The following is a 14,730-nucleotide window of genomic DNA, read 5'->3' on the forward strand; positions in this document are numbered from 1 at the left end:
GTTCTTGCCAGTCTTGCCCTTGAGGGCCTCGTACAGGGGCTGCATGAGTAGTGCCGCCTTAGGCACGAAACGGTGGTAAAAGTTTACCATGCCTAGGAATTCCTGCAGGGCCTTTATGTAATGTGGGCGTGGAAAAGATGTCACCGCCTCTACCTTCGAAGGTAAAGGAACCGCTCCCTCTGAGGTGATTCGATGCCCCAGGAAATCAATTTGGTGCAGGCCAAACTGACACTTGGCCGGGTTGATAATCAGGCCGTGTTGGCTGAGGCGTCGAGAAAGGGTGCGTAGGTGACAGGTATGTTCTTCCTTGGTAGGACTGGCAATTAGAATATCGTCCAGATAGACGAAGGGGAACTTCAGGTCCCGCAGCACGGAGTCCATCAGACGTTGGAAAGCCTGGGCTGCGTTCTTTAACCCAAACGGCATCCATAAAAACTCGAAGAGGCCGAATGTGGTGATGACTGCGGTCTTCTGGACGTCTTGTGGATGAACTGGGACCTGGTGGTAGAACCGGATGAAGTCGACTTTTGAGAACACGGTGTTCCCTGCCAAATGGGCAAAGAAATCCTGGATATGGGGATCGGGTGCCGATCAGGAGTGGTGGCGTCGTTTAGCCGTCGATAGTCGCCGCATGGCTGCCATCTGCCGCCAGGCTTCAGGACGATATGGAGGGGTGAAGACCAGGGACTATTCGACCGGCGAATAATCCCTAACCGTTCCATGGTTGCGAACTCCGCCTTTGCGACCGCCAGCTTACCAGGTTCCAGGCGCCGGGCCCGCGCGTAGACCGGGGGGCCGTTGGTGGTGATGTGGTGTTCCACACCATGTTTCATGGCTGTCGAGGAGAACGTGGGTCTTGTCAGGTCGGGGAATTCGCTGAGCAGGTGAGTGAACTCATCAGGAGTCGGGAACGCACAGGAGATGGTGCGTGACGTAGTTTTACTGTGGTAACACGGAAGAGAATTAAAAGTTGCTGCGTTGATCAGCCGTCGGTTCCTAACGTCGACCAGGAGGCTGTTGGCGCACAGAAAATCTGCGCCGAGGAGGGGCTGGGAAACTTTGGCCGTAACAAACTCCCAGTGAAAACGTTGCCCCCCGAGGCACAACTCCACTCGCCGTCTGCCAAAGGTCCGAATTGTTCCACCATTGGCCGCTTCAAGGGTGGGGCCGTGATTCCCCGTCTGCACATCGAGGGCGGACGCGGGTAAAATGCTGCACTGCGCTCCGGTGTCGCACAGAAAACGACGACCGGAGAGAGTATCAGTGATGAACAGCAATTTTCCCGCGTTGCCGACCGCCATCGCGGCCGCGGGGTGCCCGTTAGACCTGTTCTTCGGTGGTCGCAGTGTCAGTTGTTTTTTTTTAGGGAAAACTGCAGGGAGGGCGGCAACGCTTCGTCTTCGCGCCGAACTGCGCATGGTAGAAACACAGCCCAGTAGGCTGACGAGCTGGGGTGGCGTCTGCGGGGGATGGGTGCCTCGTCGCAGCGCAGTACTGCCGAGTTACAGCAAAAATTTTGTCAGCCTCCGCAGCGAGTGTTGCGCAGTCTTCTATTTCAGATCTGGCCAGGGCAGCTTGTACCTGTTCAGGCAGTTGGCTGAGGAAAATCTCGCAGAATAGGAAACATTCCCGTTCTGAGCCCAGGAGTGTGAGCATTTGGCTCATCAACTCTGAAGGCTTGGAGTCCCCGAGCCCGGGCATAGCGAGTAATCGACGGGCGCGCTCCGATTTTGTGAGCCCGAAAACCTGCAGTAACCGCGCTTTCAGGGTTTCATACTTGCGCTCCGTTGGGTGGTTGTCGAGGAGGCTGACGATCTGAGAGGCGGTAGAGCTGTCGAGTGCGGAGACCACATAAAGATATTTGGTCTGATCCGCATCGATGTTCCTCAGGGCGAACTGGGCCTCGACCTGAATAAACCACGAGGGCGCTTGGTGCTCCCAGAACTGCGGTAGCTTTAGTGAAATGGCGTTTGCTTCCATGCTGTGCTCTTCTTTTGTGAAAACGTTCACAAAAATGGGGTCACCAATGTAGGAATTGACGAATTCCTATGAATAACTGAGATCGACACAGGAGAGCAATTAAACAGGTCTTTACTCAAAGGAGATGCCACAGTGACTACCTGGGCAGCCCCGTGGTTTGCGACGTGACGTCATCGCGTTTGCCCGCGTTTTCCCGCGCTCTTAAAGGGGCCACGCCCCATACATGCAAACCCTATATACAAAACACAGTAATGCCTAACACAATGGTACAGGTTTAGGCTGGTGTTAGAACATCATTAAAGGGAATTATATACAGTTATCCAGAGTCATTCAGTGGTTCTGCCACAAACTCACTTTATAACATAATACATTGTGTTGAGATTATAGTTAGATGACCAAGCCCTACCTATGGAACATGGAATTTAAACAAAAAAAACTTCTATGTTCCATAAATTCAATCATCACATGTGGATTTCTCCTGGCATAAATTCAATGGATGGGGACAGGAAATCAAGTGGGAAACTGCTATGCTGGCTGCTCATGAAACTCCGCCCCCCCCCACACCCCTCCCCCCCTCCACTCCATCACTTGAGTTTTCTGTCAGAATATACAACAATGTAGAATATGGCTGCCCTAATGTGGGTGTAATTCTCGTCATTTATACAATAATGACGAGAATTACCCGCGTTTTCCTGCGCTCTTAAAGGGGCCACGCCCCGTACATGCAAACCCTATATACAAAACACAGTAATGCCTAACACAATGGTACAGGTTTCAATGGCCGGGTTCAAATCCGGCCTCGGGTGACTGTCTGTGTGGAGTTTGCACATTCTCCCCGTGTTTGCGTGGGTTTCCTCCGGGTGCTCCGGTTTCCTCCCACAGTCCAAAGATGTGCGGGTTAGGTTGATTGGCCATGATAAAAATTGGCCCTTAGTGTTAGGGGGGATTAAATATGTGGGGTTACGGGGTTACGGCTTGTGTGGGATGGCTGTCGGTGTAGGGACCGGGTGCTAGGGTTTGGATGATCAGCCATGGCCTCGTTGAATGGCGGAGCAGGCTCGAAGGGCCGAATGGCCTATTCCTGCTCCTATCTTCTATGTTTCTATGTTAATAGCAACACATACCGCCCAAGATTGCTATGGGGGCAGAGGGACCTTAAAAAATGTAAATGGCTGCCTTAGCCTATGCAATTTTTCATAGGATGATCAAATGCATAAGTGGTATCTAGCACAATTTAAAGAAATAAATGTATCATGGAGTAAGCCCGTTACATTATTGCAAGTGTCCAAGGCCTACCGCAGCATTTTCTTTCTCCCAAGGCAGGGTTTTCAATGGAGGTCTTTGGCAATATTTAAGTTACTTTTTTTGATCCCAAAACTCTGCCAGGGTAAAGAATATCCAGAACTCCCACCCCCAGCGAAGTAGCAGCAAGATTTCACTAAAATAGAAAATCCCACCCAAAGTATATGTAACATACATATATGCTTTCATGCAGCAGACACTTTACAAAAAAGCAGAGTGTGTATCTTTCCAATTATCACAGCTTTGCCTGGACCTTGTTATGCTGATGAGCCTAGGCTTATAACTACGCATGTACTCTCTCATCGTATTACATTACATAATGGTATAATGCACAGTGGTAGCAGACTTTACAGCCACAAGACTTACAAAGATGACCAAAGCACTATAATTTATGGAGACTCTAACACAATATTTTGTATATAAAAGCATTGGTTTGAAGAAACGTGCAAAAAAATACACAAGAAATTTTATATAGTCCATCTACTGAAATTGAAGGAAAAACACCATGTATTATATTAGAGGATTATTGCGAGGAACAAACACACACTAACAGTAGAAGATCAAATCTGCTTATATTTGAGTCTTTACTAAGTCCCAATTTTTCTCCTGACTTAATCATCACGCATATAGCCATATTCCTTACGCAAAAATAGCAGCCATCAGGATTTTACCTTATATGACTGAGAATGTTCATTTTCCCTCTTCACTTCCCACTAAAGGTATTTCCTCTCCATGCATTTTTTCAGTTCAATGTATTATATTGACTAACTACAACAACACCAACTTGCATTTATATAGCCCCTTTAACATAGTAAAACATCCCAAGGCGCTTCACAGGAGCATTATCAAACACATTTTGACACTGAGATAAGGAGGTATTAGGGTAGATGACCAAAAGCTTGGTCAAAGAGGTAGGTTTTAAGGAGCGTCTTAAAGGAGGAAGGAGGCAGAGAGGCGGAGAGAATTCCAGAGCTTAGGGCCTCAGCAGCTGAAGGCACAGCCGCCAATGGTGGAGTGATTAACATCAGGGATGTGCAAGAGGCCAGAATGGGAGGAGTGCAGAGATCTCCGAGGGTTGTAGGGCTGGAGGGGGTTACAGAGATAGCCTAAGATCCATGCCTTCCTTGATTCGAGGCAGAGTAATACAGTAGTGTTGTGTTAATTCAATAAGATTAGCATCCAGCAAATTTTGTCAAGCTTATTTATGAATTTAACTGTGTAGTTCTAATTTGTGATTTTTTTTTTGTTTTTATCTAAAACATTGTCTTTGACTTTCATGCTCTTTTCTGGAATGTTCATAAAACAGTTTCTCTGAGATAACCAATGCCTTCCTTCACTTGTGATTTTGCTTATACAGTCCAAAGCCAACACTTGAAGAAGTACAGTCCTGGGGTCAGTCTTTCGACAAGTTAATGAAAAGTCCTGCAGGAAGAAATGCATTCCGAGAATTTTTACGAACAGAATACAGTGAGGAGAATATGCTGTTCTGGCTAGCCTGTGAGGACCTTAAGAAAGAAGTCAACAAAAATCTTGTTGAGGAGAAAGCAAGATTAATATATGAGGATTATATATCCATCCTTTCACCTAAAGAGGTGAGTTTATTTTACAATAAATATTTTTGGGTCATTGAACAAAATATAGCAACAATGGAAACCGAGTCCTGTTCAGAACACCTGGTTCCACCATTAAACCTTATAAATTCCCTTTATAATGCCAAAATGTGACTTGGTGTAGAGGCAACTTAGTGACAATAACCTAGTAACACAAAAGAAACACAATTTTCCCTCTTCTTCCAGAAAAGTGCATCACAGCTGTAAAGGACAGAATAAGGGTGGGGATAGATCACAGCTGGCTTTGGGGAATTGCAGTATAGGTCGTCAATAGAATAAGGTTTAACCATAAAGAACTATAACTGTGCCAAAGTCAAATTAATGTGTATGATTACAGACTGAAAAAAAATCTAACAGGGACAACTACAGGTGAGTGGTACATCTATTTATAAAGTAGATATGGTGGCATAGTGGTTAGCACTGTTGCCTCACAGCGCCAGGGACCCGGGTTCAAATCCGGCCTCGGGTGACTGTCTGTGTGGAGTTTGCACATTCTCCCCGTGTTTGCATGGGTTTCCTCCGGGTGCTCCGGTTTCCTCCCACAGTCCAAAGATGTGCGGGTTAGGTTGATTGGCCATGATAAAAATTGACCCTTAGTGTTAGGGGGGATTAAATACGTGGGGTTATGGGGATAGGGCTTGTGTGGGATGGCTGTCGGTGTAGGGACCGGGTGCTAGGGTTTGGATGATCAGCCATGATCTCGTTGAATGGCGGAGCAGGCTCGAAGGGCCGAATGGCCTACTCCTGCTCCTATCTTCTATGTTTCTATAATAAACTACTGTATTTGGCTTTGGCAGTGAGGTGCATTACATACCCATAGTTCCTAAAGGACAAACTTTAATGATGAAACAAAAAAAGGCTGTTTGGCTCATTGAGCCCATTCACTCCACAAATCAAGTACAATTTGATCTATCATGGACTACCCAACTCAATCTCCTGATCGTGCAAGAAACCACAACATCTCCAAGAAGATAAAGCTTTTGAAATTTCTCCCTAACCCCAAAACTAATTGAATGAAATGCTAGGATATCAACCAACCTGCACCCAATGGCTTGGTCTTCGCTCAGCTGATCAATAGTACCCGTGTCTGGTTCTGCAACTTGAATGCTGCTGCTCCCTTTTATTTTCTGAGGCTTGGGATTTTTGCGAGGCCTGCATGTCTGATTTCTGAGGCAAATACTGAGTGGAGAGGTCGGGACCAGAAGGCAGGACAACCGGGCTGTATTGGGGCCGCCGTTACACATAGTCTGGAAAGTATTGATCACTTATGTCTGCAGTATTCTTAGAACCTTTAATTAAGTTCATAAACTGATATTCATCAGGCTCCTTTTTTGTTAAAGGAGTTAACAACATAACATTAAATGTGTGGGTGTGAGGGAGGAAAGAAGGTGATTCTTGTAATCTCTATCCAACTAATCCCTTACATACTCTTTCTACTGATGCAATGTTTTGCTACAGAAGATCAACTGGGTAATGGTCTGTCAATGTTTTTAAAGCAGGCTGTTCCAGAAACCAAGCCTATTCAAAAATTCCCAATTGAAGCCTCTTTAATTCAAATGCTCCAGTTTATTTTAGAAAAACAAAAAAATACCCAGAAGATACTGAAACATTCTTAATTCAAAAAATACCATGGTTGCGAAAATTAAAGTCATACCATGATGCACAGGGTGCCCGTGCCCATTCACAGTGGTGAAGGCAGCACGCAAAATGCGCTGAGCTCAGCGCTAAATGCGCTGCTGGTTGGCTCAGTGCTCAAGAGGGGGGGCCAATATCAGGTGCAGTCTCCTGGCCAATAACATTTTGCTTAGGCTCTCTGCGCTTCTTAAAGGGGAGGTGCTTTGTTGCAGTAGCACCTCATTGTTACTCTGGATGCAGCCATGTCGCAACAGGGAAGAGATAGGGTAAGGCACTTATCTGATGTAGCACTGGAGGCCTTGGTCCTGGGGTTATACAGAAGCCAGGTCCTCTACCTGCAGCGGGGTAGCAGGCCTTCCAGACAGACCGCCAGAAGGCAGTGGGAGGAGATAGCACAAGCCATCAGTGCAACGTGTGTTGCCCCCAGGACCTGGATCCAGTGCTGCAAGAAGTTTAATGACCTCACATGAGTGGTCAAGGTGAGTGAATGCATCTTCAAATGCCATATCCTACCAACTGCGCCACTAGCCTCAAACACTGCTCAATGTACCATACTCTATCACTCACCTACCAACAATCCCTAGCAATCACGATTCATATCTCACAATCATAGCTTCACCTCACATACTTACCACAGCTGCAAGCTTCACACCCACACCTCACACCTTGCACACAATGTCAGCTGTACAACCATGACAGGCACATCACCCAAACACATTGCACCACACTCACTGACGCACATCCCTTTCTCTAGCAGGCCAAGGTGGCGCATGCAGACAGGCAGATGGGAGGCATGTCTTCAAAACCTCACTGCGCTGGAGGAGATGGTGCTGGAGATAATTAGAGGGACCGTCACTGAGTCCATGGCAAGCGGCAAGGTTGAAAGCATTGCTGATGACGGTATGCTCATACTTAATCCTTCTTCTTGCATCCCACTTCCCCCCTCATCGCGCAATCTTTTCTCACTTACAAGCTGCTGATGGTGTAAGTGTGCACATCTTGCTTTGCGCCCCCCTCCCCTCACTACAACCCGATCCTCGTGTCTTTCGCCTTTCAGATACCCAAGAACTGCCAGCAGCCCAGCCTGTCCCCAACCAAGTCGAGAAGGAGAGTGATGGAGAAGAAGAGGCACCAGCTCAGAAAATGGCTCTGCATGAACTTTAGAGGGTAATATAGAGGTGGGATCTGCACATGGTGAATCACCGGGCACGACTGGGTTGCAGCCAGGCCCAGGGGAAAGGGTAGCTCAGGTGCCAGCTCCCCAGGGTGCGAGTTCACACACGATTTCTGCTGCACAGGAGTCAGGTGATGATTTCGATCGGACGGCCTTCAGAAGAAGGATGATGGACATGCACATTGAAATGCTTGGTGCAATGGCAGACCTGCCAGAGAACCTCCTGTCAGTGTTAAGGAGCATGGAGGAGTCCAGCTCCAACATTGCACGGGGCTTTGCGCGAAGGTTGGAGTCCATGATTTCCAGGATGGAAGTGATGGGCAACTCCATTAGAACACTTGTGGACCCAACCATGATGCGGGGTGTGATCAGCAATGTCGCAGCTTCCATTGCAGCACAAGCGGAAGAACCCCAACGTCTGAGTGCTGCAGTGGAAGCTCAAACTGCTCACCTGCAGGCTCAGCTTGCTGCCATGCAAGCTCAAACTGATCCCATTGTGGCTGGGTTTATGAGTGTTGAAAGGGGCTTGCAGGCTTGCACAGCAGTCCAGCAATCTGTGCTCCAACAGATGGCTAGGAATGCTGAGGCTCCGCCCCAAGGATGTGGCAGTAGCCCTGTGGAGCAAGAACCAGCTGTCCTCTCTCAGGATGGCATTGGACTTCCACCCCTGTCGCTCCACCTGTGCCCTTGCTGCTGCCTGTCAGTCAGCCAGCCCAGACTGCTGCTTCCCATGCCGAGGTGTTGCAGTCTACAGCCGAGCCTTCTAGGCCCAGAGCTGCTTGAGGTTATCCTGCAAAGCCATCTCCAGTGTTCTCCATGGAAAGTCAGCAGCCTTCTGCTAGCTATGCTACAGCCACTGGGGTAGCACTGCGTAGGAGCACTTGAACAGGCAAAGGAACACGAAAGACAAACACTAAGGGAATGCACAAAGGTGAATAGTTGACTTTGTTATGTAGCATTGGATTGATTCATTTATAAATTATATGTCTGGAATGTTTGTGGAGGCCCTCATTTTAGCTTTGTGCCCAAGAGGATGCTGTGATGTTCCGTGATAGAAGGATAGTAAGGTGGGGAAGTTTTGGGCAACGGGGATCTGGGTTTTCATTCAGGGGAACCGAAGTCTGATGAGGCGCTCATGGACAGCCTGTCCGGAATGGGGATCTGCAGCCTGCCTCCTCTCTTCTTCCTCCTCCTCTTCCTCCTCCTCCTGAGGTGGTTGCAGAACCCGTGGTGGCAACCCAAGTTGTGGAGGATGCAGAAGACCACCACAAAATGGAACACCTGCTCCGGTGTGTACTGGAGGGCTCCTCTCAAGCAGACATGTCAGGGGAACCATTGCTTTAGCACCCCGATGCTTTAGCAGCTCAATGAGGTTCCTTGTGGCAGCATAGCTCTCATTATATGACTGCTGTCCACAAGTGGTGGGGATGCGGAGGGGAGTCATCAGTCAGGTGTAGAGCGGATAGCACTTGTCTCCGAGCAGCCATCCTTGGGTTCGACGTGGTGGCTGGAAGATTGCTGGTACACTCGGACTGGCACAGGGTGACGGCATCATGACTGCTGCCAGGATACCAGGCATTCACCATCATGATGTGCTGGGTGAGTTGCACACCAACTGCACATTAAGCCTTTGCTCAGGATTGATATGTGGTGCCCACAAAGCCACGTGTGCACGGTCGATTGGGCCCTGCACCATGGGGAAGCCCACTATCCTGGCAAAGCCATATGCACACTCCTCCTTCTTCTCTCTGTTCAGAGAGAATACAATGAAAACCCTTCTCCTAGAGTACAGAGCCTCTGTGACCTCCTAGGTGCACGATGGATGGCAAACTGGGAGATGTTAACTATGTCCCCTGCTCCAGACTGGAAGGAGGATCTGGTGGTGAAAATATTGAGGGCAATGGTGCCCTTGAGAGCCACTGGCAGTGCTGTTGTCGCCCTTCTCTGAGGCTGCAGCTCTGATTCCACGAGGTGGCAGAGTTCTATGACCACACCCTTGATGAAGCGAAGTCTCAGAATACACTGCTCCTGGCTTAAGTGCAAGTAGGCGAAGTGCTCTTGGAAGATCCTAGATGGGTAAGGCCCCCTGCTGAGAGCCCTCCGGTGTCACGGGGCCGTGCATTCACGGGGCCGTTTTACTAGGGTTTCGGTAGTGGACCCAAGCGCAGGAAACCTATCCAAGGACTCGAGACCGGGTAGAACTCGAAAGATGCTTCACTTGAGACACGAGAACATAGAAACAGGGTAACACTCGAAAGGAGATACACTCAAAAGGAGATTCACTTGAGACTTGAAAACACAGAGACATGGTAACACTCGAAGGAAGATTCAGTAGAGACTCGAAAACACAGAGAAACTCGAGAACGCCAGAGACACAGCAAGAGCTGTTACTTGCAGGCAGGCAAACCCAGGACTGAGCAAAGAGGACAGGAAACAGGAAGCTTAGATACAGGCCAGAGTGGCCACGTGTCATAATTAATCACAGGAGCCAAATACATTAACAACACACAGGTGAGGCCAGAGGCACAGAGGACAAGACAAGGACAAAAACAAACAACTTTATTAACTAGTCTAATTACTCTGATGAGATCAATTACTCGAGAAACAGGTGAGGAGAGGGGCCCAAAGGCACGGCAGCAGCGCACCGAAGCCTCAAAAACCGCCCTCAGGCGGCGAGCAGAGGGAAGTGCCGCTGAAGCCGTTACAGTACCCCCCCCCTTTTAGGGACGGCACCTGACGTCCCATAAGCCTAAGATGATCGCTATTTTATTTATTTATTTATTCTTTTCTCTTTATACTTTATTTTTAGCGAGACTCGAGAATTAAACACAAAAAACACAGTGGCAGCTCGGGAGCGCTCGAGAGTTTAACAGCACAAAACACAGCAAAAGCCCAAATATTTGCCCAAGATAACTTGAGAGTTTATCTTGTGCAGGAGAGCTCGAAAGTTTTAACTTGTCCAGGAGAGCTTGAGAGTTTATCTTGTCCAGGAGAACTTGAGAGTATCTTATCCAGGAGAGCTCGAAAGTTATCTTGTCCAGGAGAACTTGAGAGTTTATATGATCCAGAAGAACTCGAGAGTTTAACTTGTCCAGGGGAGCTTGAGACTTTTATCCAGGAGAGCTCAAAAGTTTCTTATCCAGGGGAGCTCGAAAGTTTATCGATACCAAAACCGAAGAGTTCGAGAGTTTATTTTGTCCAGGAGAGCTCGAGAAATTTACTTAATTTGCCCAGGAGAACTGGAAAACTCCTTTTCTTCTTTCTTTTCTTTATCTTTATCTTGTCCAGGAGAGCTTGAAAATTAAACTTGTCCAAACCCAGGAGGGTAGCAAACACAGCGTGGTTCCTCTTCCTAGGAGACTCGAAAATTATACACAAAGACACAGCGGGGAGTCTTCTTCCTAGGAGACCAAAACATTTGCCCAAGAGAGCTCGAGAGTTTAACACAACGAAGGCCCAGGAAGCTTGAGAGTTGACTTGAGAATTTAACACAGTAGAGGGCCAGGAAGCTTGAGAGATAAACACAATGAAGATCCAATAGACTTGAAAGTTCACTCGAAAATTTAACACTATGAAGGCCCAGGAAACTTGAAAGTTGACTCGAAAATCTAACAATATGAAGGCCAACAGGAGGCCTGAGAGTTCACTTGGGGGTCTAACACAGTAGAGGCCCAGGAAGCTTGAGAGTTGACTTGAAAATATAACACAACGAAGGCCCAAAAGACTTGAAAGTTCACTTAACATAGGAGACTTGAAAGATCACTCGAAAATTTAACACAGTGGGGGTCTTCTTCCTAGGAGACTCGAAAAATTAAACACAAAAACACAGCGGGGAGTGCTTTTCCTAGGAGACCAAACATTTGCCCAAGAGAGCTCGAGAGTTTAACACAATGAAGGCCCAGGAGACTTGGAAGTTTAACACAATGAGGGTCCAGTAGACCTGAAAGTTCACTCGAAAAGTTTAACACTATGACGGCCCAGTAGACTTGAAAGTTCACTTGAATTTAACATAGGATATTTGAAAGTTCACTTGAAAATTTAACACAGTGGGGGTCTTCTTCCTAGGAGACTCGAAAATTAAACACACAGACACAGCGGGGAGTCTTCTTCCTAGGAGACCAAATATTGCCCAAGAAAGCTCGAAAATTAACTCGAGAGTTTCAAACCTTGGCTGGTTGGTTTCTGCTGAGTCCATGTATGGCTCAGTCCTACTGTCACGGGGCCGTGCATTCACGGGGCCATTTTACTAGGGTTTCGGTAGTGGACCCAAGCGCAGGAAACCTATCCAAGGACTCGAGACCGGGTAGAACTCGAAAGATGCTTCACTTGAGACACGAGAACATAGAAACAGGGTAACACTCGAAAGGAGATACACTCAAAAGGAGATTCACTTGAGACTTGAAAACACAGAGACATGGTAACACTCGAAGGAAGATTCAGTAGAGACTCGAAAACACAGAGAAACTCGAGAACGCCAGAGACACAGCAAGAGCTGTTACTTGCAGGCAGGCGAACCCAGGACTGAGCAAAGAGGACAGGAAACAGGAAGCTTAAATACAGGCCAGAGTGGTCACGTGACATAATTAATCACAGGAGCCATTTACATTAACAACACACAGGTGAGGCCAGAGGCACAGAAGACAAGACAAGGACAAAAACGAACAACTTTATTCATTCTCTGCCTTGCTCTCTGTGCTGCTGGTTCAAGCTGCAGCAGAGTGGAAAGTGGTGGTCTCCTTGACCAGGGAATGGAGGAGAAGGAGAAACCCCAGACCACCACTACCACAACAGCAACAGCTACAACTGAGGTGCCTGGAGAGAGCGGACAGAGGGAAAAGGAGGCCAACATCTACTAGAGGAGAGGCCTTTCCACCACTGCCTCCCCAAATTGGCCTCCATTCCGGGAGAAGGAGAGAGGGGAGAGGAGCAGCATCGATACCAAACATCAACTGCCTGGAAGGAGGGAAGGCTAACATCTTCCACTGAACATCTGCAGGTGGGTGTCATTTGGTGCATTCTCCCAAAGACTTTGTATTGTAGGTGGGGGGAGGAAAGAAGACCGGCCGGAACACCAAGGGGTGTCTGTGTGTGTGTGTGGCTCTTGTAGTATACTAGGCCACACACACCACTAATAAGCACCCCTTCCATTGCCTGGCCTGGGACAGCTGGAGCTGCCTAGGTGAAGTCTCTAAATCAATTAATACATCATTAAGACCTGGTGTAGGACTGAGCCTGGGCACCTCCAGCTTTCCCAGGTGAAGACATCTTCTCCCCCTGCCGGAAGACCACCAACAGAGACTTTACTTTTCCATCGGAGAGTGCACCCCTGCCGACACCCACCCACCCACCATCCTGAGTGGCAACCCTGCGCTTGCGGCCTCCCTCCTTCCCACCCCCTCTCTCTCTCTCTTTGTCTCTCTCTGCTCTCTCTCTCTCAAGAGGCACCTCCATTAATCTTTTTATTGATTGCCACTTGAGCAGAGGGGAGAAGGCCCCTCTCCCAATTCCAATCAACAAGGGGAGAGGTGGGCCTTTAATTTAACAGCTCCCTCTGCTCAAGGGAGGACTTTAAAAAACCAGAGGCCATCTTCAACATCTTCAGGCCTGTGACTTGGGGTGGGTGTAGCCCTTTATAAAAACCACCCCATAATGGCGACTGCATCTTCGCCAGTGGCGGGGCCAGCCAGGACTTATGCGGGAGTGGCAGCCACAGCCACAGCTGCTCCCGCTTCTTCTGCTGCCCCGTCACCTTTTAAACTGATAACGAAAAAGCTTGGGGTGAAGAGCTACACCCACCCCACAATAACCATTGAGGCGTGCGTTAAGGCCATGGCTGGGGTTGTCGGCCCTTCAGCCATCCTCGCTGCCTCAAAAATGTACGGGAAGGCTGTGTTCTTCCTAGGGTCGGAGCGGGCGGTGTCCCTGGCCGTTGCCAAGGGGCTCACCGTGGGCGGGACCTTCCTGCCGGTGGATCCTCTCGAGGCCACCGTGCGGAGGATCGTTATTTCCAATGTCCCGCCCTATATTCCTGGTGAGCTCCTCCTCCCCAACTTGCGCCAACTTGGGGAGGTGAGGTCAGGGATCGCACCTATCCCGCTCGGCTGCCGGGAAGCCAGCCTTCGGCACGTCTTCTCCTTCCGGCGCCAGGTCTTTATACAGCTGGCGCGGGAGGAGGACACCGACGGGGCATTTTTCGTCCTCCATGAGGGGACCGCCTATCGCGCCTTTTGGATGGCGGACGGTGTGCGGTGCCACGCCTGCAAGGAGGTGGGGCACATCCGGAAAAACTGACCCGCCTCCAAGGCCGCCGGATCGTCTGGTGCGGCTGAGGCTGGCGCCGCCGCCGCTCCTCTCCCCGGGGCTGGCCGCGCCCACCGAACAACCGATGCGCGGTCGACGCCGGGGGCCGATGCCATCAAGGCCCCCGGCGGGGGGGTGAGAGCGCGTCCGGGCGGAAGAAAGGCGCGGGGAAAAACCAAACACCTTAGGGTGGGTCCCCCCGTGGAGGGCCGGCCCTTGAACCTGGAGCCCCTGACACCCGCGCTCATCGTGGAGTTGGTCGGGGCAGACAAGGGTGGGAGGGACCTCGTGCCCGAGCCTGTGGTCGCGACCGCCGAGGCGGAAACGTTAATACCTGCGGCCGGGCTCGGGCCCGAGGAACTCGACAAACCTGCTCCGCCGGAGGGAGCAGAGGAGGAGGCCCCTGCAGACATGGAGGTCTTCCTCGCTCCCTCCGTGCTAAAAAGAAGGCGCGACACCCTAGAGGAGGAGGAGGACCGGGAGGAGGAAGGTCCCTCCGACCTGGGGGAGTCGCGCCCGCCACGGGTATTGCGCCCCCCCCCCCGCTGTCACCATCACCAGTGATTGGCAGGAGTCACTTGTCCCTTGGGAGGCTGAGGCAGATGAGTCTGTCCGGCACGTGCCTCCCGGGGATGGGGACGAGACCCTGCCCGTGGGGGGGTCGTGGAACAACGCGCGGCAGAAATCGATATTTTATCTGTCCCATTACCGCTCGCCGGGTCGGGCGGC

The 14,730-nt window shown here is 49.7% G+C and overlaps 1 protein-coding gene across 8 annotated transcripts in view; it reads left to right on the forward strand.

The window, feature by feature from the left end:
* rgs20 (regulator of G protein signaling 20) overlaps positions 1-14,730 on the forward strand; it is a 507,528-nt gene that overhangs the window by 470,520 nt on the left and 22,278 nt on the right. For all 8 annotated transcript variants that reach the window (XM_085992934.1, XM_085992927.1, XM_085992929.1 and 5 more), the window contains one exon: positions 4,640-4,874. In XM_085992934.1, the coding sequence (XP_085849060.1) occupies positions 4,640-4,874 (235 nt within the window). The remainder of the gene's footprint in view (positions 1-4,639; positions 4,875-14,730) is intronic.

Source organism: Somniosus microcephalus, chromosome 7 (genome assembly GCF_052327205.1).
Source record: "Somniosus microcephalus isolate GS21.2 chromosome 7, FLI_Smic_1.0, whole genome shotgun sequence".
Lineage (NCBI taxonomy): Eukaryota > Metazoa > Chordata > Chondrichthyes > Squaliformes > Somniosidae > Somniosus > Somniosus microcephalus.